This window comes from Neoarius graeffei, chromosome 6 (genome assembly GCF_027579695.1).
Source record: "Neoarius graeffei isolate fNeoGra1 chromosome 6, fNeoGra1.pri, whole genome shotgun sequence".
Taxonomy (NCBI): domain Eukaryota; kingdom Metazoa; phylum Chordata; class Actinopteri; order Siluriformes; family Ariidae; genus Neoarius; species Neoarius graeffei.
Window position 1 is genome coordinate 7551916 of NC_083574.1, and position 22505 is coordinate 7574420.

General features: G+C 40.0%; 1 protein-coding gene across 1 annotated transcript in view; it reads right to left on the bottom strand.

Annotated features, from left to right (window-relative positions):
- LOC132887361 (C-type lectin domain family 18 member A-like) overlaps nucleotides 1-13281 on the bottom strand; it is a 50170-nt gene extending 36889 nt beyond the window's left edge. The window contains exons 1-2 of the mRNA XM_060922830.1: nucleotides 13155-13281; nucleotides 10397-10488 (exon numbers count right to left, since the gene is read on the bottom strand). Of these exons, the coding sequence (XP_060778813.1) occupies nucleotides 10397-10488; nucleotides 13155-13281 (219 nt within the window). The remainder of the gene's footprint in view (nucleotides 1-10396; nucleotides 10489-13154) is intronic.
- Nucleotides 13282-22505: the final 9224 nt, after the last annotated feature.

Consider the following 22505-nt stretch of genomic DNA (forward strand, 5'->3'; position numbering starts at 1 on the left):
TGTAATATTGGATCATTTTCCTCAATAAATAAATGACCAAGTATAATATTTTTGTCTCATTTGTTTAACTGGGTTCTCTTTATCTACTTTTAGGACTCGTGTGAAAATCTGATGAAGTTTTAGGTCATATTTATGCAGAAATATAGAAAATTCTAAAGGGTTCACAAATTTTAAGCACCACTGTATACCTCATGGATCCTTTAGTTGGATAAGGGTTCCTGAGGATGTTGTAAGCAAGATTTCCTGAAGATGCTCAGAAATGTTGAGCGCTTTCTGATAGTGAAGCCTACTGTTTTAGGGTTCTCCATCAAACCAAAGAGGAACAAAAACAAATTGACGAACCTTTAAAGCAATTAACCAGGAAATTTAGAAATTATAGGGTTATGAAATGTCATCATTATACATGAATATAAGATGTTCTAGATGAAAAAAAGGAGATTTTAGCTTAAAAAACATGTTAAAGTTGTAGCATCAGTCCGTTGGGCCATTTCCCCAGGCGCGGCCGTACTGGATTAGCCAGATATATGGATGTATTAGGAAATGAAAATAAGGATGGTGCTGCGTGACGTAGGATTCCGCATGTCTTCTTTATTCCATCCTGGATCCACCATTGAGTGCAGCCAAAGCTATTATAATTGTCCATTTTTTCAAGCATTATTTTGTCTGTGTATTACATTTTAAGTCGTATAATCCTAGTGGTTTGTGAAGGAGTAGTGTCTTTATCTATATCTTCTCAAAGATGAGTGAATGTACTGGGACTGTCATGGCATCATGGCTATCCTTTGAATGAACCAAGACGTTTGGCTGAGTGGCTTCATCAAGTCAAGTGAGAAAACTTTACTCCTGGAAAAAGCAGCAAATTGTACAGTGAGCATTGTACAGAAGATTGTGGATTTGTGGAGGACTTGGATGAAAAAAATCACTAGGAAGAAGCGAGGCATGAGGCAGAACTGAAGCCAGATGCGATCCTGACTTTGCTTCACCAAAAACACCGGCAGCACGACAGCACACCATCGTGTCATGCATCAAATGGATAGAAGATAAATAGGTAAATATATGTTTTTATATAAACAGGCAATAAACTAGCCACTACTTTATTTTGATTCCTTTTCTAATACTGCATTGCCATCATTTTTGTGGAGAAATGCAAACAAATTGACCGAGAAGTCATGCTAGTCACGCCATAATATTATACTATAGTCTAGTACAGGGGGCGGCACGGTGGTGTAGTGGTTAGCGCTGTCGCCTCACAGCAAGAAGGTCCTGGGTTCGAGCCCTGGGGCCGGCGAGGGCCTTTCTGTGCGGAGTTTGCATGTTCTCCCCGTGTCCGCGTGGGTTTCCTCCGGGTGCTCCGGTTTCCCCCACAGTCCAAAGACATGCAGGTTAGGTTAACTGGTGACTCTAAATTGACCGTAGGTGTGAATGTGAGTGTGAATGGTTGTCTGTGTCTATGTGTCAGCCCTGTGATGACCTGGCGACTTGTCCAGGGTGTACCCCGCCTTTCGCCCGTAGTCAGTTGGGATAGGCTCCAGCTTGCCTGCGACCCTGTAGAAGGATAAAGCGGCTACAGATAATGAGATGAGATGAGTCTAGTACAGCATGCACTTGCACACCTCTGCTGTGCTCGTGGAAAATGACATCACGCACAATGGAATTATGGTGGCCTCCCTGACAAAAAAATAGTCCCGTCTAATTTTCATCACTTTAGTGGTTATATCGTTAAGAACAAATTCAACATGTCCCTTTTTTTTATAAAGGACAGACATACCGTAAAGACCGACTTTTAACTCAATTTGTTTATTTGCGAGATATTTCCTTTAATGTGATTAATAGCTACACCAGAGCTTCGTAGCACTGATTAATTTTCTACACATAAGGAAAATCCCAGGTCTATTACTATGAATGCATTTGTATATTTCCTAATACATTAATGTTTCTATAGCAACAGCTCATTCACAGAACGTTGTATGGTCCTTCACTTAATCGTTGAAAGTGGAATTGTTGATCTTATGAGGGATTTATTTAACGTTTATGGAAGGAGTATCCAGTGTCAGTACTTTGTAGCAGTCAGAGGTAAAGCTGTACAGGAAAGTCTGTAGAACTGCAAGGTTTGGGGGGTTGAGTTTCTTAGGAACATGACAAGCTTTGAGAGAGAAAAGAGACTTTGGTGAGGGAATGACTGTTTATAGCAGGCTTGTAGTACTCGAGTCTGACTCGTGCCCTAATTTTAAGGACTCGTGACTCAACTCGAGCACTGATGACTCGGACGCATGCATTAACTGCATTCGGACTCATCAATTGGAGACGAGGACTTGGATTTTTTTTTTTTGTAACATGCCATAATAATTTGGCATAAGATATTTATATCTACATTAATTTTTGTACTAATTTTGTGTAAGAGTGTCATACCTGTGCGCCTTGGCACCTGCATGGGATAGACTCTTGGGCGCACTCCGTAAACGACTCACACCTGCACAGGATTAAGGCGCAATCGGTATGCCTATATAAATACTGTGAAAACACACTTACTTTGTGAAGTATTGAGTTGCATTGCTGACACATTGCCAAGCTTTATTTCCTTGTTTGGTTTCCTGATCCCTGATTTCCTGTTTCTCGTCTTTGATTTTGCTGAGTCTACGATAGCCTGTTTGTGCCTCGCTTGACCTATTCCCTCTTTCACCGTTTTACGATTTTGCCTGCCATTCTGGATTGTTTACCGTCTTCACTTGTATTAATAAACACACCTTCTGCACTTACATCTGTCTCCCAACCATCTCTGACAGAATACTTCACACTCCCTGATAAAGAGAAGCACATTCACCTGTTCATACGCCATGTTCAGGAACAAACTAATGTTAACGGCGCTGAAACAGCCACCATCAAATGGTGCGGTTGGAGTCTTGTTCTCGAACTCGACTCGGATCAATAGTGGACTCAACTTGAATTTTTTTTAATGATTTAGACTTGACTCGGACTTGTACACTGGGGACTCAAGACTGGACTCAGACTCGAGGTTTAGTGACTCGACTACAACACTAGTTTGTAGCTGCTATGGCGTAAGTAATAACTGGAACTCTGTTGTATTAAATGTGAACAAAAACAGATAAAAAGTACGATGTGAAAAATTGCAGTGATATATGAGGAATAAAACAGTATGAGAAATAATCTAATAAACTCAGCATGGTAAGAGTAACTGCTCTAATTGTGAAAGGTATCATCATCTCTCTCATCACAAACCAACCCACACTTGGCAATGGGAGCTTCTTTTCTCCCAGATATACCTGTGTTGGTGAAAGATTATAAATCTCTCATCTTGACTGGTTGTAATGTAATTGCATCAGGCTGGACAAAAAAATTACAGCTATTATCACTTCCATGCCACTGAATATTAAATTAAAACGGAAATGATCACTGAGTCTTGCACAGAGATGCTTTATCAGTATTAGAGTGGCTTAAAGGTCCAAATAGTCATTTGTTTTATTACTTACTTTTACAAATAGCCTAGAAAATATAGTACTGTGCACAAGTCCTAGGCATGCGTAAAGAAATGCTGTAGGTCAAAAATACCTCAAAAATAATGTAATGAAATGTTTCAACATAAAAAAATACTATAAACAGTAATCAGTAAAGCATAATAAATGAATAAATGAAACAAAATCAATAGTTGGCGTGAGACAACCCTTTGCTTTAAAAAAAAATGGTACTCTCAGGTACAATGAGTGCAGTTTTATGCGGAAATGAGCTGTAGGTTTTACTGAGCATCTTCCAGAACCAGCCGCAGTTCTTCTGGACACTTTGACTGTCACACTCGCTTCTTCATTTGGCACCAAAAATGTTCCAGTAACCTTCATTATGTTTTATTTTTTAATCTGAAAAGTGGGGCGGCACGGTGGTGTAGTGGTTAGCGCTGTCGCCTCACAGCAAGAAGGTTCTGGGTTCGAGCCCCGTGGCTGGCGAGGGCCTTTCTGTGCGGAGTTTGCCTGTTCTCCCCGTGTCCGCGTGGGTTTCCTCCGGGTGCTCCGGTTTCCCCCACAGTCCAAAGACATGCAGGTTAGGTTAACTGGTGACTCTAAATTGAGCGTAGGTGTGAGTGTGAATGGTTGTCTGTGTCTATGTGTCAGCCCTGTGATGACCTGGCGACTTGTCCAGGGTGTACCCTGCCTTTCGCCCGCAGTCAGCTGGGATAGGCTCCAGCTTGCCTGCGACCCTGTAGAACAGGATAAAGCGGCTACAGATAGTGAGATGAGATCTGAAAAGTGCTCTTTTATGGAATATGCTGCTCAGATCTCAGATACAAATATTTTTTTTCCATAACATGTAATTTCGTGCTGGAAAAAAACGAACGTTTGGAAAATGTTTTTGTAATGTTTTGACTCCATAATGTAGAAGTCATAAAATAGAAATCTATAGCGAAGTTTGTTTAAAAAAATATAGGGTGCCTAAGACTTTTGTACATCATTATATATCATTCATGATTAAAATGTGGGCGGCACGGTGGTGTAGTGGTTAGCACTGTCGCCTCACAGCAAGAAGGTCCTGGGTTCGAGCCCCGTGGCCAGCGAGGGCCTTTCTGTGCGGAGTTTGCCTGTTCTCCCCGTGTTCACGTGGGTTTCCTCCGGGTGCTCCGGTTTCCCCCACAGTCCAAAGACATGCAGGTTAGGTTAACTGGTGACTCTAAATTGAGCGTAGGTGTGAATGTGAGTGTGAATGGTTGTCTGTGTCTATGTGTCAGCCCTGTGATGACCTGGCGACTTGTCCAGGGTGTACCCCGCCTTTCGCCCTCAGTCAGCTGGGATAGGCTCCAGCTTGCCTGCGACCCTGTAGAACAGGATAAAGCGGCTACAGATAGTGAGATGAGATCTGAAAAGTGCTCTTTTATGGAATATGCTGCTCAGATCTCAGATACAAATATTTTTTTTTCCATAACGTAATTTCGTGCTGGAAAAAAACGAACGTTTGGAAAATGTTTTTGTAATGTTTTGACTCCATAATGTAGAAGTCATAAAATAGAAATCTATAGCGAAGTTTGTTTAAAAAAATATAGGGTGCCTAAGACTTTTGTACATCATTATATATCATTCATGATTAAAATGTGGGTGGCACGGTGGTGTAGTGGTTAGCACTGTCGCCTCACAGCAAGAAGGTCCTGGGTTCGAGCCCCGTGGCCAGCGAAGGCCTTTCTGTGCGGAGTTTGCCTGTTCTCCCCGTGTTCACGTGGGTTTCCTCTGGGTGCTCCGGTTTCCCCCACAGTCCAAAGACATGCAGGTTAGGTTAACTGGTAACTCTAAATTGAGCGTAGGTGTGAATGTGAGTGTGAATGGTTGTCTGTGTCTATGTGTCAGCCCTGTGATGACCTGGCGACTTGTCCAGGGTGTACCCCGCCTTTCGCCCGTAGTCAGCTGGGATAGGCTCCAGCTTGCCTGCGACCCTGTAGAACATTATAAGCGGCTACAGATAATGGATGGATGGATTAAAATGTAATTTTTTAAATGGTGGCCTTGGCATATATATCAGTGTCTAAGTGTGCATCAAGATTAAGAAAGCTGTTTGGAAAACTGTTACAATCCAGAGTATGAGCTACTAACTCTAGTTGAACTCTATAAACCAGGTTGTGGAATGTCTAGCTTTATGAACATCATTTAAATGTTCTTGAACATAACTACTTAACCTGTAGCAGGCTTGGAGTAATCGAGTCCAACTCGTGCCCTAATTTTAAGGACTCATGACTTGACTTGGACTTGAGCACTGATGACTCGGACTCGTGCATTAACTCCATTTGGACTTGTAAATTGGAGACGTGGGATCTGATTTTTTCTTTAGTTTTTGTATCATGCCATAATAATTTGGCATAAGATATTTATATTTACAGCTACATTAATTTTATACTAATTTCATGCAAGAGAATGCACATTCATCTGTTCATACGTGATGTTCAGGAACAAACCAACATTAATGGCGTTAAAATGCCTGGAGAGAACGTCCCTAGGATTGTCCACTTTGCTTCTACAAACTTCTCGTGCAGTGGGAAAAAATGCACTGCTGTGTGTTCCATATGTAGAAGAACTATCAAGGAGATGACGGGGACAACCTCGAATTTCAATCGTCATTTGGTAAGACTCCACCCAGAGAAGGAAGTGACACGCTATGTTCATTGCTCTGTTGATAGTGGGCAGGGCTTGCTTGCTGAGCGATGAAGTAGCTAGTGTTAACCCTCTCTCATGTTATTTGCCCTGTTGATAGTAGGTGGGGCTTGCTGAGCGATGAACAAGCTTTTTATCTGTAGCCTGTTAACTAAAATGGGGCAGTCGAGCAGTAACGTTAGTCCGACAGAGTAGCAGAGACGCTTTCACATAAAGGCAGCAACAGACACCGTCAAATGGTGCCATTGGAGTCTTGTTCTTGGAATCGACTCGGATCAATCATGGACTCAACTCGGACTCGACTCGAAATTTTCTTTAATGACTCGGACTTGAACACTGGATTAGTGACTCGACTACAACACTGACCTGTCGAGACTCATCTTGATGAATGTTGACTTAATATTCCCTCTTTAACACTGGCGATATGAAGGCTGTTTGTGCAACCTGACTGTATGTCACGTTGCATCATCTTCAGCTAAACATCCCAAATTTAAACACATTATTTTTAGTTACATTGCAACACTGGAATATTGAAAATTAAATCTTGCTGACATGTCATATACGGTATTTCTTCAAACTGACTCGTTAAAAAGACAAAATTTTCACTGTCACTTTGACATCCATGTTGATTTTCTTGCTTGCCTCGCTTCCCAACCTCCGATCTGTTTGGTCACGAAGTGACGTCACTCAGGACCCTTATGAAAAAATTCACTTGAGGACAAAAACACGGATGGCACTAGGCACATAACGATATATTGTGCAATGATAAAATGCAATACACATTTACACCAATTCAAATCGAAATAAAAAATAAATCACGATTACTATCAAGCTGTGCAACCTTTTAGTTTTTCCTGGCTGTAATTGCGTTGTTTAGAAGCTAGAGGGTGGAACAGCGGGAATGTACAAGAGTGAGAATGGATGTGACTTCACCTTAGGTGGAAGTAACACAGTTCTAACGCCGCCAAAAAAAAAAAAAGAGCTAAAATGTGAAAGATCTTTTGTGTGATTGACTGTATGAATAGATTTAACAAGAAAGATTTCTGAGCTCTCTTTGTACAGACTGCCAAAAGAAAAGAAAAGAGAAGCAAATAGAAGTAGTACAGATGTTCATAAAAATGTTATTAAGAAAAGGCATATTAACGTTTACATTATTAACATTTTTCAAGGAATATTTTCGTTAATAGGCGATTTAACAGCTATTCCACAAATTCGAGTCGTACATGAGCTGATAGCCGAAGAGGCGTGTAGCAGTGAGTTGGCTCTAATCCATGTATGATGAGATTGAGCGGAATAACTGTTTTATTCTATCCACAGTGATTTAGAGAAACAGAGCATTTTTATTTTTTTGCAAATTCAATCAATAAAAACTTTATACAAAACGTCTGACAAAATCATTTCCGCTTAGAATGTAAACAAACCGGTGAAATGACAGGAGCAATTTGTGAAAAAATGCGATAACAATAATGCTTGAAAAATAAAAAAGATAGTTCTCACCATCAAATACTTTCATTCAGGGCTTTGAACCGGTTCAAGGAACGAAAACGAAAACCGGGAACTTTTTCTATTTCACATGGAACAGAAACAAAACCAGAAACTTTATTATTTTTTATGTTCCGGAACAGAAACGCTTATTAAAAATAATGGTAACCGGTTAATACCGGTTTTTATTTCATTCCTCAAAGTTTCTGTAGCCTACAAATAAGTCATTCTTCTCCTGCGCAAGTTTCTATGACCCGCTGGGGTTCACTTCCTGTGTGACGTTCGCTGATTGAATGGAGACAGCGGGAAGGTGGACTACTATCATGTCTCCACGTGATAATAAGTGAGTAAGTGCATTACTGAGTGTCTGAGCAAAGAAGAGCCTGAACGTTGCAACCTCCCTATTGGCTGTTTGTAAAAATGTATCAATTGTTGCCCTTCCCACGGGAATCATCGCGGGCTCGAGAGACGAGACCTGACGAGTTAGTTCGTTGGTAGCAGAACAAAATGTCTGGACACACATCGGGTTTTCAGAAAAGGAAAGAAAATAAACAGAGGGTCGAAAAATACAAAAAAGGAGGCAGAAAATGCAAAACGAGTTTTAAGGTAGGACAAATGGTTACTTTTTAAGGCAGCCCGCTGTGGCTGCAGGCTTTCAGTTGTGTCATTGAATGGTTACTTTTCTGAGGCAGCCCGCCGTGGCTGCCTGCAGGCTTATTTATTATAGCCCATTTAGTTAAAATAGTTGATCTAAAATGTTTATAGTTATGTGATGGTTGTCCTGATTTAGACTGTTTTTTTTTGGGGGGGGGGGGGGGGGGGGTTTGCACGATGTTGCACCCGGGTCCAGATTAGGGCAGAACCGGCCCTGGCTACATTTCAGGTGTAGTTTGTTTTATGTATGTATGTACTTGCATAGATGTGTACTTGGTCTTCCAATATGGCGCCTAACAAAATCTCGCGGCGCGGTGACGTCATGCGGTAGCCCTCTATAGGGCCTGACTAGCCTTTGGTAACACACTAAACGAATTCTTTCATTTTTGGCACTTTTTCTGTTTGTGTAGATGGGAAGACATACTGAGAATCCAAATCGCCAACATTTGAAATAATAATTGTTTTGAATTATTTCTTGTCTTATTTAATGAAGGTTGTAATAGAATTAGCCTACATTTGGCTTAAGCTGGATGAGACAGAGACATAATTTTATAGCCATTTGTTAAACAGCTGACAGGGAACGTAATTAACCGTTCCGGGAACGAAATTTTTTTGTTCTAACCGGTTCGGGAACGTCTATTTAATGGTGGAACCCCAAACCGGAAACGTTAAAATTCCGTTTCTGTTCGGAACGAACCAATAGGAAAAAAATTCTGGTTCAAAGCCCTGCTTTCATTCCATATTTTGTTGCTTTTTTTTTGTAATTTTGGGGGGTTTTGTTTTCAAGTAGGAGTTTTTATTTCATCCTCGATTCATTCAGCAACACGCTCCGCCATTTTGTTTTTCTCTACTCATGGTATATGAGCTGATATCCTAGTAGTAGAGTAGCCAATCAGAGTGTGCGATTGCTCATATCCAGTGAATGTAGATAGAATAATATATTTTACTCTGAATAAATGTTGCAAATTTTTTTTGTCATAAATTTTTCTTCATTGAATTTTTTTCCAAAAACATCATGGGAAAATCATGAAAAATTGTGAACCCAATATCGTGAATCGAATCATGAATTTGGTGAATTGTTACATAGCTAGATGGCAGTGCTGTTTAAACCCTTCCAACAAGATTACATGGAAATTGAGGGTGAAAAAAATCAGTGACTGTGAAAGCAGCTTTATGCAGTATCTTGTCTGCATGGTGTCTGCTGAACCCAAAGAGGCACATGACTGGACCGGACCGGACTCCAAAACAGTGTACATCAGGATTAGCGCCCTGACTTGCACTTATACAGCAGCTGTCCTGGTGCTCACGATAGGCTTGTGTCAAAGAGACGTGTGTGTGTGAGACTGCGCTATCACCGTTTCAACATCGGATATCCTTCAGAGAAAAAGGACGTCTGATTGGATTAACTGTGATTTTGAAACAAGAATAGACTCCAGCTGGGGATGGAGTCACATTCCACATGGTTGATAGGTGTTTGCGGAACTTTAGGAGGAACTGTGGGAAATTTCGACAGGATAAGTGTTCAAGGTCAATAGTTTCAATAGAGAGTGTTCCTTTACACAGGACGTCTATAGTCTGAAACCCAGGGTGGTTTTTGTTTTGTTTTGTTTCTTTGAGGTGGGGGTAGACACCATCCACATCTAGCATGCTGCGGATTTCTTCTAGCATGTTCCATTAATGAAGAGCTCTGGCACCAGTCCAAAACTGGGAAAATGGAGCAGAAGCGAGATCCTAGGAAAGCATCAAGAGAAATATTTCTGTCTTGAAGTTCTTGAAGTTCGAGTCAATTATCCTGGGACTTGATTTGAATAACAAGGAGCTTAGGAGTGCGATAAACACTTATAAACACCACAATAATATATCCACAGGAAGAAAGAGAGAGAAAGATGTTCACATTCCTTGACCATATAAAGCATTAAAGTGACCAGTCCAAACAATTAAATGAATAAAACTCAAGAACTCATTACCCATTCAGCTTCTACAGCTTTAAAGCATTCCTTACATGCTTACTAGAAGAGAAAAAAGTACTACACCCGTCACTCAGGTGCACCCTTGAGTTCTTTTCTGACAGTAAGAGCAGGATTCATTTAAGACTCAGGAACGAATCAAAGCAAACGTACCATTTTCTGCATGTTCGCCGCCATGGGCTCGACTCGACTGCGCAGTCGATTGTGCTGTGTAATGATCTGAAAGCACTCCTTCGCTCCAAATCCTAGAAAGAAAAAGCAATGTATGACAATTACCCCACTACACCATGACATCAGATCTCCATAGCAACCAAGTGCAAGTGTGAGGTCGAGGGCAGGCTGAGGGGTCAAACAGTTTGTACAAATACATCACTACGTTAATTACACCGATATGATCTTCTTTTGCCACTCAATGCATTATATAATAATAATAATAATAATAATAATAATAATAATAAAATGTCATGGGGAAAAACAGGTTTATATTAATACTAATATATTATTGTTTCTATGGTAACCACTCATTCACAGGGACTTAATCTAAGCCTGATAATAAACAGAATAAGAAAAATCCTGCTGAAAGAAAAATGTATACTCATGATATGGTGATTTTTTTCTGGAAGATGTTTATTTCGCATTTATGGGCGTCGTCTCCAGTGTCAGTGCTTAAATATTCAGCACAGGCGAGTTTACTCTTTATGGTTTCTCGGTAACATGACAAACTCAGCTTTTTGGTCTTATTAACTTCATGAAAGAAAATAAAATAAACAAGAAGACAGAGTAATCTATATCCCCCGCCCTATATATACCAACTATATACCAAGTTTCAAGACATTATTTGTTACATTTTCCCAAGTTCTGCTGCAGGAAACCAACCCTACCTCTTTACACTGACCTCAGCAGCCCATGGCATAATAAACCCACCGGACCTTTGGTCCAGTGAGCTAAAAATTAAAATTTCTCACATTTCTTAGTATCAAAAGGCACAAATACATTACTTAATCAACACATATACCAACTTTCAAGACCGTACCACTCATAGTTTTCAAGTTCTGCTCCAGAAACAAAACCTACTGTACCCCTAAAACTAACCTGAGAGACTAAGTCTGAAATTGTTTCCATGAAAGATTTCTTAGTATGAAAAGAACCTTGTTAATACGTATACCAAGTTTCAAATCCATATTATGAATAGTTTGGGATATACACTCCAGAAACGAATGTTGCTCTTAGAAACTAAGTCAAAATCTATATTTTTAATGTAAAAATTTTAAAAATAATTTTTTTCAAAAATCCAAAATAGCAAAAGGCACCAGTTCACATGTTGCTTGATATGTATACAAAGTTTCATGAAGATATCTTCAGTAGTTTTAAAGATGTGGCCCGGAAACGAAAACATGACCAGATGGACGGAACCCATTTCTATGTCCCCTAACAAACTTCATTTGGGCAGGGGATAAAAAGAGGCTGGTGGAGGAATGACTGCTTCTACAGCTGTATTCATATACAGTAAATGATGATAACTTGTTTCATGAACATTCCACACCATTAAAGCTAGACTGCCTTTCAGATTTTTCAAGTGTAGGTCATAAAAAGAATTTTCCCCGACACCCAATTATTTTTGTTTAGTGACCAAAAGCTACTGAATTCGAATCACAGACTTCCAATTTTATTCGTTTTTTTTTAATAGAACAATTAATGAATTTAAGGCCACGTGGCCCTAAATTCTCTGCTATGTTTCCCTGCTTCACCATGACCAAATTCAAGATACTACAGCATGCATCCATCACATGGTGGGTTTTCCCCGTACAAGCAAGGCATTGCGGGATATTTGAAACAGGAGAGAAAAATGCAGGATGTGAGTGTGCGAATGAAACGTGAAAGACCGACTACAGTGATGGAAAGAAAGCAAGAAGAAAAGACGTTATGTTATATACGAAAGAAAGGAAACGCAGGACCAAACTAATAAATATCGGCGCTCAGCAAGCACCTCGGTGTGATCAGCTGTTCGTTTAGCAACAGAATGATGTCAATGGTAAACCTGCGCATGCGCACACACACACGGACTTCCTCTGTCTGCTTGACTGTGCTAAGCGAGAGATTTCATGCACATTATCATTTGCTCAGGAATCCCCTCAAATTAAATAACTTCCCAGGCCTGATATTTTGTGAGATATTACAGAAATAAACATATATCACAATAAGCACATTTCAGACGGAACTAAATTTCACCGATTTTATGAAATCGAAAGGCCGTCTAGATTTAAGTTCTCTCAGCAAGGTTGGCCCTGCGTAGGCTTGCGTTCTTCCACCAAATGAACTTTTCTTGATACTCGGAACCACCAAATTATTATTATTATTATTATTATTATGCAGGAAAAGAGGTGTCTTTGGGGTTTTTTTTGTTTGTTTGTTTGTTTGTTTGTAACCACCCAAGACCTTTTAGTTATAACCCGAGACAGTAACCAGGTCTCAGTTTTCATTTCGGCTTGTGTGGTTGTTTTGATACTCTGTTCATAAACCAAAATATACCAAAACGATATAAATAAATAAATAAATAAATAAATAGTCACTAACTTCAGCCATTTTAGCTAGCTGAGCATTCATTCTCATAATTATGACTTTGTATTTTATACAAATAATGTATGTTCTAATCATAATGAGATATTGAGTCATAATTTATGACTAAATTCTCAAATGTATTTGTTTGTTTGTTTGTTTGTTTTCAAGCTTCCATAACATTGCCTTTGCATGAGAAAATAATCACTTACACATCCAGGATCCAATAGAGACACTTTTTTTCTTCACTTCATGCCTTATTCAGTGTTATTCATTCACACTGATGCTTTAAAACACACACACACACACACACACACACACAGGTGATGCAGTTGGTCTCGCGCGTGCGACTTACCTCTCTCAGGTGAATCGGCTCTTCGGCTGTTTCCGGTAAGCGCCCGGCTCGCGCAGGGCTTTAACACTGAAAACAGGCCTATAATAAGAAGCGCAGCGGAAATCCGCGGGTCTTTTGGGGGTCTCATGGCTGGAAGAAGTTTCCAAATATACGGTATAAAGCATGAAGGTCTGTATCATTCACCTCTCCCTCCCTCCCTCCCTCACTCATCCGGCTGCTCTCACGCCCTCCAGCTTCGTTCTCCGTCCTAATGACGTCACGCCATCGCATCTGAAGAAGCAGCGTGAACGCCCATCATCCACCGTTTTACCGGAGGACTGTCATTTATGGAAGTGTATCTTGTTAGAAGAAGAAGAAGAAGAACTCACATATGACGTAATAATGATGAGAAATTATCTCATAATTATGAGACAGTGTCATAATTCTGACTTATTAAACTGTATCATAATAAAGACTTACTATTTCATAACGATGAGCATTTTCTCAAAATTATGACTGAATATCTGTCTCGAGAGATTGTAAGTCATAATTATGCATCATAATTGAGATAAGTCATAATTATGAGACAGTAAGTCATGATTTTAAGAAACTTTCTCATATTTATGAGACAGTCAGCTACTAAGTAATTATCATGAGATCGGATTTAATTATTATGAGAATGAAAGTCATAATTATGAGAGTCATAACTGAGATACGAAGAAACACTTCATCAGATAGAATCTTTCTAGAGATCAGATAGAATCTTTCTCATAACTATGAGGCAGTCATAATTGAGATAGTAAGTAATAATTACAAGAACCTTTCTCATAACTATGAGATAGTCATAACTGAGATAAACAATTATGAGATAGTAAGTTGGAATTATGAGATACTACATCATAATTACAAGAATCTTTCTCATATTTATGAGATAATCATTAGCTACTAAGTAATTATTATGAGATGGGATTTAATCATTATGAGAATGAAAGTCATAATTATAAGAGTCATAACTGAGATACTAAGAAACAATTATGAGATAGTAAGTCTGAATTATGCAAGACTAAATCATAATTGTGAGATTCATAAATGAGATACTAAGTAATAATTATGAGATAATAAGTCAGAATTACAAGAACCTTTCTCATAACTATGAGATAGTTATAATCGAGATACTAGGAAATAATTATGAGACACTCATAATTATGAGATAGTAACTCATAATTACAAGAACCTTTCTCATAACTATGAGATAGTCATAATTGAGATACTAAGAAACAATTATGAGATAGTAAGTTGGAATTATGAGATTCTACATCATAATTATGAGAGTAAGTCATAATTACAAGAAACTTTCTCATGTTTATGAGATAGTCATTAGCTACTCAGTAATTATTATGAGATGGGATTTAATCATTATGAGAATGAAAGTCATAATTATGAGTCATAACTGAGATACTAAGAAACAATTATGAGATAGTAAGTCCAAATTATGCAAGAATAAATCATTATGAGATTCATAAATGAGATACTAAGTAATAATTATGAGATAGTAAGTCAGAAGTACAAGAACCTTTCTCATAACTATGAGATAGTCATAACTGAGATACTAGGAAATAATTATGAGACACTCATAATCATGAGATAGTAAGTCATAATTACAAGAAAATCATAATTATGAGGAACTTTCTCATATTTATGAGATAGTTATTAGATACTCAGTAATTATTATGAGCTAGGGTTTCATTATTATGAAATAGTAAGTTATAATTATGATAGTAAGTCATAATTACAAGAAAAGTTCTCATATTTATGAGATAGTCATTAGATACTAAGTAATTGTTATGAGATCAGATTTAATTATTATGAGAACGAAGGTCATAATTATGAGAGACTAAATGAAAAACTCAATGAAAAAGTCAATAAAAGAGAAAGGTCTCAGCATTAACTTTTTCAGCAGTTTATGCTCTTCTGTGGGATTGGACCATATGGGCAAGCCTTCGTGCCCCATGCGAATCAATGAGCCTTCAACACCCATGATCCTGTCGCCAGTTCACCAGTTGTCCTTTGGATCCTTGGACCACTTTTGGTAGGTACTGTATACCAGGAACACCCCACAAGATGTGCCATTTTGGAGATGCTCAGACCCAGTCATCTAGCCATTACAATTTGGTTCTTGTCAAAGTCACTCAGATCCTTACGCTTGCCCATTTTTCCTGCTTCCAAAACATCAACTTCAAGAACTGACTGTTCTCTTGCGGCCTAATATATCCCGCCCTTTGACAGGTGACACTGTAATGAGATAATTGATATTATTCACTTCTTCACCTTTCAGTGGTTTTAATGTTATGGCTGATCAGTGTATATTTATATAAGTATTATTAGACTGAGTTTATAATTCTCGGCTTTCTATGTGCTACTACAATCAAAATCATTCACTTTTTTCTTTAATTGTTGGCCAAATCCGCCCAAAATAACATTTTATATAACTAACTTTGTGAGTGGTACTACAATGTCTCATTGTTCCTAGACGAACGTGTCAGAGTATATTATGCATCTGAATCTGAATCAGATTGTTATAATTATAAAACGTTGGCATAGTCAAAATGTCTCGGTATTTTTGTATTTCATAACCATCGAGCTGGAGACACTTTCAGGTCCAAGAATGATGATGTAAAATGACTACAGGAATAAAACCTGATGGTGTTGGGAGTATCAGCTTTTTTTAGTTGCTTAAATATGGAATTGTATGCACCAGTTTTATATCTAACTCAAGACTCATTGCATTTCTGTGAGCAACATGCTTCTGGACAGATGACAAAAAATACCCTGGGAGAGACAACAAACCAATCTGTCGACAAGAGTGAGTGGTTCTGAGCATCTGGATAAAATATTCCAGTGGAAGTAAAGCCACGGATTCTAAAAGAATCATCATGCAAAGACGTTTCCCTTAAAACTGATCACAGCTCATTTAAAAAAATGACTTTAAATGTAATCTAACATGACCATTTACAATAAATCATTTGGATAAGGCTTCTTGTCAGGGGATTATGATTTGTTTTATCAAAGGACAAGAGCTTCTCTGGATTGTCATGGCTTACAGAAACAGAAAGTTAGTTCTTCTTCAGGGAAAGTGCCTACTAAGCACAAAGGTCCAAACATGCTCCAATCACCTCTGGTACTTTCAACATGGGTTGATCTTTGATTTTGACATCAGAGCTTACACTTCGAAAAGTGCTCAGCCTCACCTGGAAACAAGGGGCATAACTCCCTTTTTGGAGCATAACTGTAATACTATAAAGGGTGGCACAGTGGTGTAGTGGTTAGCACTATCACCTCACAGCAAGAAGATTCTGGGTTCGAGCCCAGCGGCCAATGGGGGCCTTTCTGTGTGGAGTTTGTTAGGATTCGAACCTGGTTCGTTGGTGTGATGATCCAGCAAACCCCCACTAGGCCACCAGGGGAATGACTCAAATGCAGAGGCGTGAGGCGGAAGTAGAAAAAGTAACAAAAGGTTTATTTATACTATGTACACTATATACAATCCAGGGCAAAACAAAAAAAAACAAAAACAAAGAGTATAATTCAAAAAGAAAAAGGCAAAAATGCAAAAGCTCAGAAGATCCACAAAACACAGTACAAAGGAAACTGGAGATAAACATAACAGCACAAAGACTCCGTGACAAGAGGACTGAACTCAGGGGTATAAATACACAAACTAATTAAGGACACAGGTGAAGATAATTAGGACTAACAGGCAATTAACAAAAACACAAAACACAGGAACAGTGGCGGCCTCTAGAGGCCAAAATAAACAAGACACGAAAAGGAAATAACAGCGGCCTCTAGAGGCCAAAACAGTCCAAGTCCTAACAGAGTTTGCATGTTCTCCCCGTGTCTGCATGGGTTTCCTCCAGGTGCTCCGGTTTCCCCCACAGTCCAAAGGCTAATTGGTGGCTCTACATTGACCATGGGTGTGAATGTGAGTGTGAATGGTTGTTTGTCTCTATGTGTCAGCCTTGCGATGATCTGGTGACTTGTCCAGGGTGTACCCCGCCTCTCACCCATAGTTAATTGGGATAGGCTCCAGCTTGCCCGCAACCCTGCACAGAATAAGCAGTTACAGATAATGGATGGATGGATGGATGGATGGATGGATGGATGGATACTATAAAGCCTTATATCACTGTCCACAAAAACTCAAATGTATGTCGTCATTTGTTTCAAGGTGGCACCCTTTGAAAATCAGTAGGTGAGAGGGAATCCAAAAAAATGGACACGAAAGAAGCCAGAGCTGTGATCAGGTATTTGCATAAAAAGGGAATTACCCCCAAGGAAATCCATGAAGACACTTGGTGAGGAATCCCCTTGCTATTCAACCATAAAGAAGTGGGTTGATTTCTCGCGGGGCACAGAGAGCACGGAAGATGACCCACAGTCAGGACACCCAAAAACAGCGACCATGGATAATCAAGTGGAGGCCATTCACTGCATGGTCATGAATGACAGATGTGTGACTGTCCAACACATAGCAGTAACCATGGACATCAGTGTTGGCTCAGTTCACACTGTTTTGACTGACAGCTTGGAGATGACCAAACTGTCTGCAAGACGGGTGCCCTGAATGTTTACACCAGATCAAAAGTTGAACAGACTGGAAATTTTGAGGACACTTTTGGCTCATTTTCAGGCTGATCCAGCCAAATTCCTGAGGAGATTTGTGACTCAGGATGAGACATGGGTTCACCACTTTGATCCTGAATCAAAGAAAAATATGGAAACACACCAGTTCTCCACTTCCCAAAAAGTCCAAGCAAGTGGCATCTATTGGCAAGGTGATGGCTTCTGTGTTTTGGGACAGTAAGGGCGTGATCATGACTGACTTCTTGAAAAAGGGTCAAAACATTAATGGGGACTACTTGTATCATAATTTCAACAACTGAAAAAAAGGAACTCAAAGAAGAAAGGAGAGGAACACTTCAAGCTGGCATGCTGTTGCTCCAGGACAATGTGCCCGTCCACACAGGACAGGTGGCAGGGGCAGATTAATCAAAATGTGGCATTGAACTGTTGCCCCATGCACCTTACTCACCTGACCTGGCACCGTCTGACTTCTATCTGTTCCCCAAACTGAAATCCCACTTGCATGGTTGCCATTTTCAGACTGATGATGAAGTCATCCATGCTGTTGAGGAGGATCTGGAGGGTCAAGATGTGACCTTCTTCTGTGAAGGGATAGTGAAGCTTGAACATTGGTGGATCAAGTTCATTGAAGTTAAAGGAGACTATGTTAAAAAACAATGCAAGAATAATCTTTCTCCTGTGATGTTTTCTGGGTGAGAACTTTTTGAAGTACCCTCGTATCAATAGGTGTAATTAATGTGATATTCAGTGGTGTTCAAGATGTATCATTTAATAAGGTACAGAGTTGAGGTTTATACCTTATTGATAGTGGGAGAATGGTGGCACAGTGGTGTAGTGGTTAGCACTGTTGCCTCACAGCAAGAAGGTTCTGGGTTTGAGCCCATGGCCGGCGAGGGCCTTTCTGTGTGGAGTTTGCATGTTCTCCCCATGTCTGCGTGGGTTTCCTCCGGGTGCTCCGGTTTCCCCCACAGTCCAAAGACATGCAGGTTAGACTAATTGGTGGCTCTAAATTGACCATGAGTGTGAATTGTTGTTTGTCTCTATGTGTCAGCCCTGCGATGATCTGGCGACTTGTCCAGAGTATACCCCACCTCTCGCCCATAGTCAGCTGGGATAGGCTCCACCTTGCCTGTGACCCTGCACAAGCCAAGCGGTTACAGATAATGGATGGATTTATAGTGGGAGCGATGCAGCGGCACTTTAGTCATTTATTCTGTCCAGCTCTCTCACTCACTTCCTTATCAGGACCCTCCGCTCAAACAGATCAGCTTCCAAAGCTTCAACTTTCAACCATCAACACCATCACGCTCATTATCTTGTACTCTATGTTGCTAATTAGCTGAGCTGAGTCTTTGCCATAACTTAGTGCTATGTAGCTGCATTGCATTATGGGACACTAAGTTTTGAGTTTGCATTAACGTCTTGATTATTTCTACTCTGGAGGTCAAATTAATATGGCGTCAAACATCAATGGAAAATTTTTAAGCAAGAAACATTAATGCTTATGTTTGAGATCATTGGAAACATCACCCTGTGATGTTAACATGGCAGAAAAACGCTACCTTTTCACAAGAATAACAAAAATACAGCAAAGCAAAGGGGAGTCCCATATACGATTCGTACATTGGGGGAGTGCCTGTTAGAGAGTGCACTTGTCCTGGGCCATCAGCATAGTGAGGTAGGGTGGCCAGTTCCTTTCCTCGCCGCCTTTAACTTCCCCAGTGTTTCCACCAGGTCCCCATTCACTGCTGGGTGGACAGGGAGCGAGCCCCAGATCCCCGTCGAGCCGAGGCTCGAACCAGGGACCGTTCGCTTAGCGGTCAAGCACTCTAACCACTTGGCCACCTGCGCTCCAAAAATACAGCACCAACCAACAAACTAACACCACGTTTACTGAACGCATCATAAAGTAATAAAAGATTTTCAGCATGGAGGGTTGATAAATCTGATTAAACGATAAAAAATGAAATACAATTAAATCTTTATTATGTACGGTAAAATACAAGACACATACAGTACAACCACAGAATTAAATTACCTCCCTGTGCGCCGCTTGGCGATGTCCCTGTGAGAAATGTATCGAAGATAAGGAACACATCTGGACTTAGATTGGATTTAAATCTTCCAAATGATTTAAATTTGCATTTGTGCATCATGCTTGTGTCCCCATGCTTTTCATTTTGGTGTCTGTGATGCTGACATGCACTGAATATAAAACGTCTTCTGTTGCGTAGGAAAGATATTGCCCAGTAGTTTCATATCCATTTTTTTTTCCCCAAAAAATAACATTAGTAATTGTGGCCTTCTGTCCTGAAAGTCACTGAGGAAGGGAAAGATCTCCCTGCAGAGGGCAGAGTGTTTCTACAGTGGTCCGAGAACTGACCAGGAACAGCACTGTTCTCAAATGAAGTGGTTCATGTGAATGTGGAAAGAGCAATAAGGCTTGGTTCTCATTGCATATATTGCTTACGATTGACAACCAGTTACATTTATGTCCCAGGTTGTATTATTACTGTTACACATTTAGTTTAAAATTTGAAGGAAATTCTACCTGCCCCGTGCTAGACTACTGATACAATTGCTTAAATTATTCTCGCGATAACAATAGTCTTTATAGAGCAGTCCAAAACCTCAAAATGCTTAACTATGCACATTCACTGGCCACTTTACTAGGAACACCCACCCATCCAACTGCAGTTCTCTAATCAGCCGATCCCTTGACAGCAGCACAATGCATAAAATCATGCAGATACAAATCAAGAGCTTCAGTTACAGTAATGTTCACAATGTTCAAACATCAGAATGGGAAAAATTGTGATCTCAATTTTGTGCGACTTTCTTTCACTGTGGCATGGGTGTTGGTTTGAGCCAGATGGACTGCTGGTTTGAGTATTTCAGAAACGGCTGATCTCCTGGGGTTTTCACACACAATAGTCTCTAGAGTTTACACAGAATGGTGCGAAAAACAAAAAACACTGAGCTGAGTTGAGTGAGCGACAGTTCTGTGGGTGGAAACAAATGCCTTGCTGATAAGAGAGGGTCAGAGGAAAATGCCCAGATTGAGCAGTTTGAGCTGCCAGGAAGGATATAGTAACTCATATAATCACTCTTTACAACCGTGGTGAGCAGAAAAGAAATCAATAATTAGGCACAAAACACTGATGTAAAAATGATTTTATTGATCCATAATAGCAACAGCCTGTTATACAGAAACGAGACCGTCAATGACGGCAGAGCTCAATCTTGCCCATTCTAGTCCAGAAGGAACTATCTAAAATGGGCCACTTTGCGCAGTTCTACTCTCAACCAGTCCAGCGCAAATATTTGTAAAATTTCTGACATCAGTTTTGTCCATTAATTTACACCAAAATATCCCTATATATCCAAAGGTTATAGTCTGGTACTAGTTGGCACGATTAAGCAAATCTGGGTAGAAGTTATATGTACCCTAGGTACCCCTACCTTCTTGCCAGAAAGAATCAAAGTTGGTGAAGAATTGAGGGAGAAGAAGCGATTTGTGTGGAAACTGCTCATTTGGGCTTAATTACTCCATATCTTCATAATTAATTGCAATTATGCAAATTTGGATAGAAGCTATATGCACCCCAGGCAGACCTACCTTCCTGCCAAAAAGAATAAAAATCGGTGAAGAATTGAGAGAGAAGAAGCAATTTTTGTGAAATGTGGACGACGCTGGACAGACGCTGGACAGACGATGGACGACGGACAACGCATGATGGAATAAGCTGATTGGCCTGTCGGCCAGATGAACTTATAACAGACCGTGGAATGCTGTAATTGACCAATCAGAATCAAGTATTCAAGAAAGACGTGTAATAAAAGAGGAAGGAAATACTTTGGGACATCCATCCATTATCCATAACCACTTATCCTGTGTAGGGTCGTGGACAAGCTGGAGCCTATCCCAGCTGACTATGGGAGAAGAGCAGGGTACACCCTGGACAAGTCACCAGATCATCGCAGGGCATAGAGACACACAAGCATTCACACTCACGGTCAATTTAGAGCCACCAATTAACCTAACCTGCATGTCTTTGGACTGTGGGAGGAAACTGGAACACCCGGAGGAAACCCATGCAGACACAGGGAGTACATGTAAACACCACACAGAAAGGCCCTCGTCGGTCACTGGGCTTGAACCCAGAACCTTCTTGCTGTGAGGTGACAGTGCTAACCACTACACCACTGTGCCATCCACTCTGGGACATGCTTTTATTCAAAAAAAAAAAAATCAGCTTTGGGTTAGTAGCGATGACTCTGCTTCACTCTTTTCAGACAGTCATTGATTATTTTCCTCTCACTGTGTTGTATTCCTTCGCAGGTAGAGTTTGTTTAGAAGGATCTTTCTAATCACGCAAGCTTTTATGCCTTTTCAGCAATCTTTCATTTTGTGTCGTTAGGATTATGAATGTGTTTAAACTGAAACAGAACCTTGTGGGAAACCATATTGCACGTTTTTAAGCTGTGAATCATTTCCACGTAATGCTAACAAGCTGTGAACATTCTAACAGGGAGTTTACAATATAAACCACACAATGTCTTCAAACATATTTTGGAATACACTCAGTTGAAACGTGACCAAAACAACGCTGAGTCTTTGCTTTAATGCGTCCGGAAATCAGACTGAAATACATCATGGCTGTTGTTTCTACTTTCACCCAATAAAAATACCTCCATTGCATGCAACAATATGCCCCTGAGATGTTG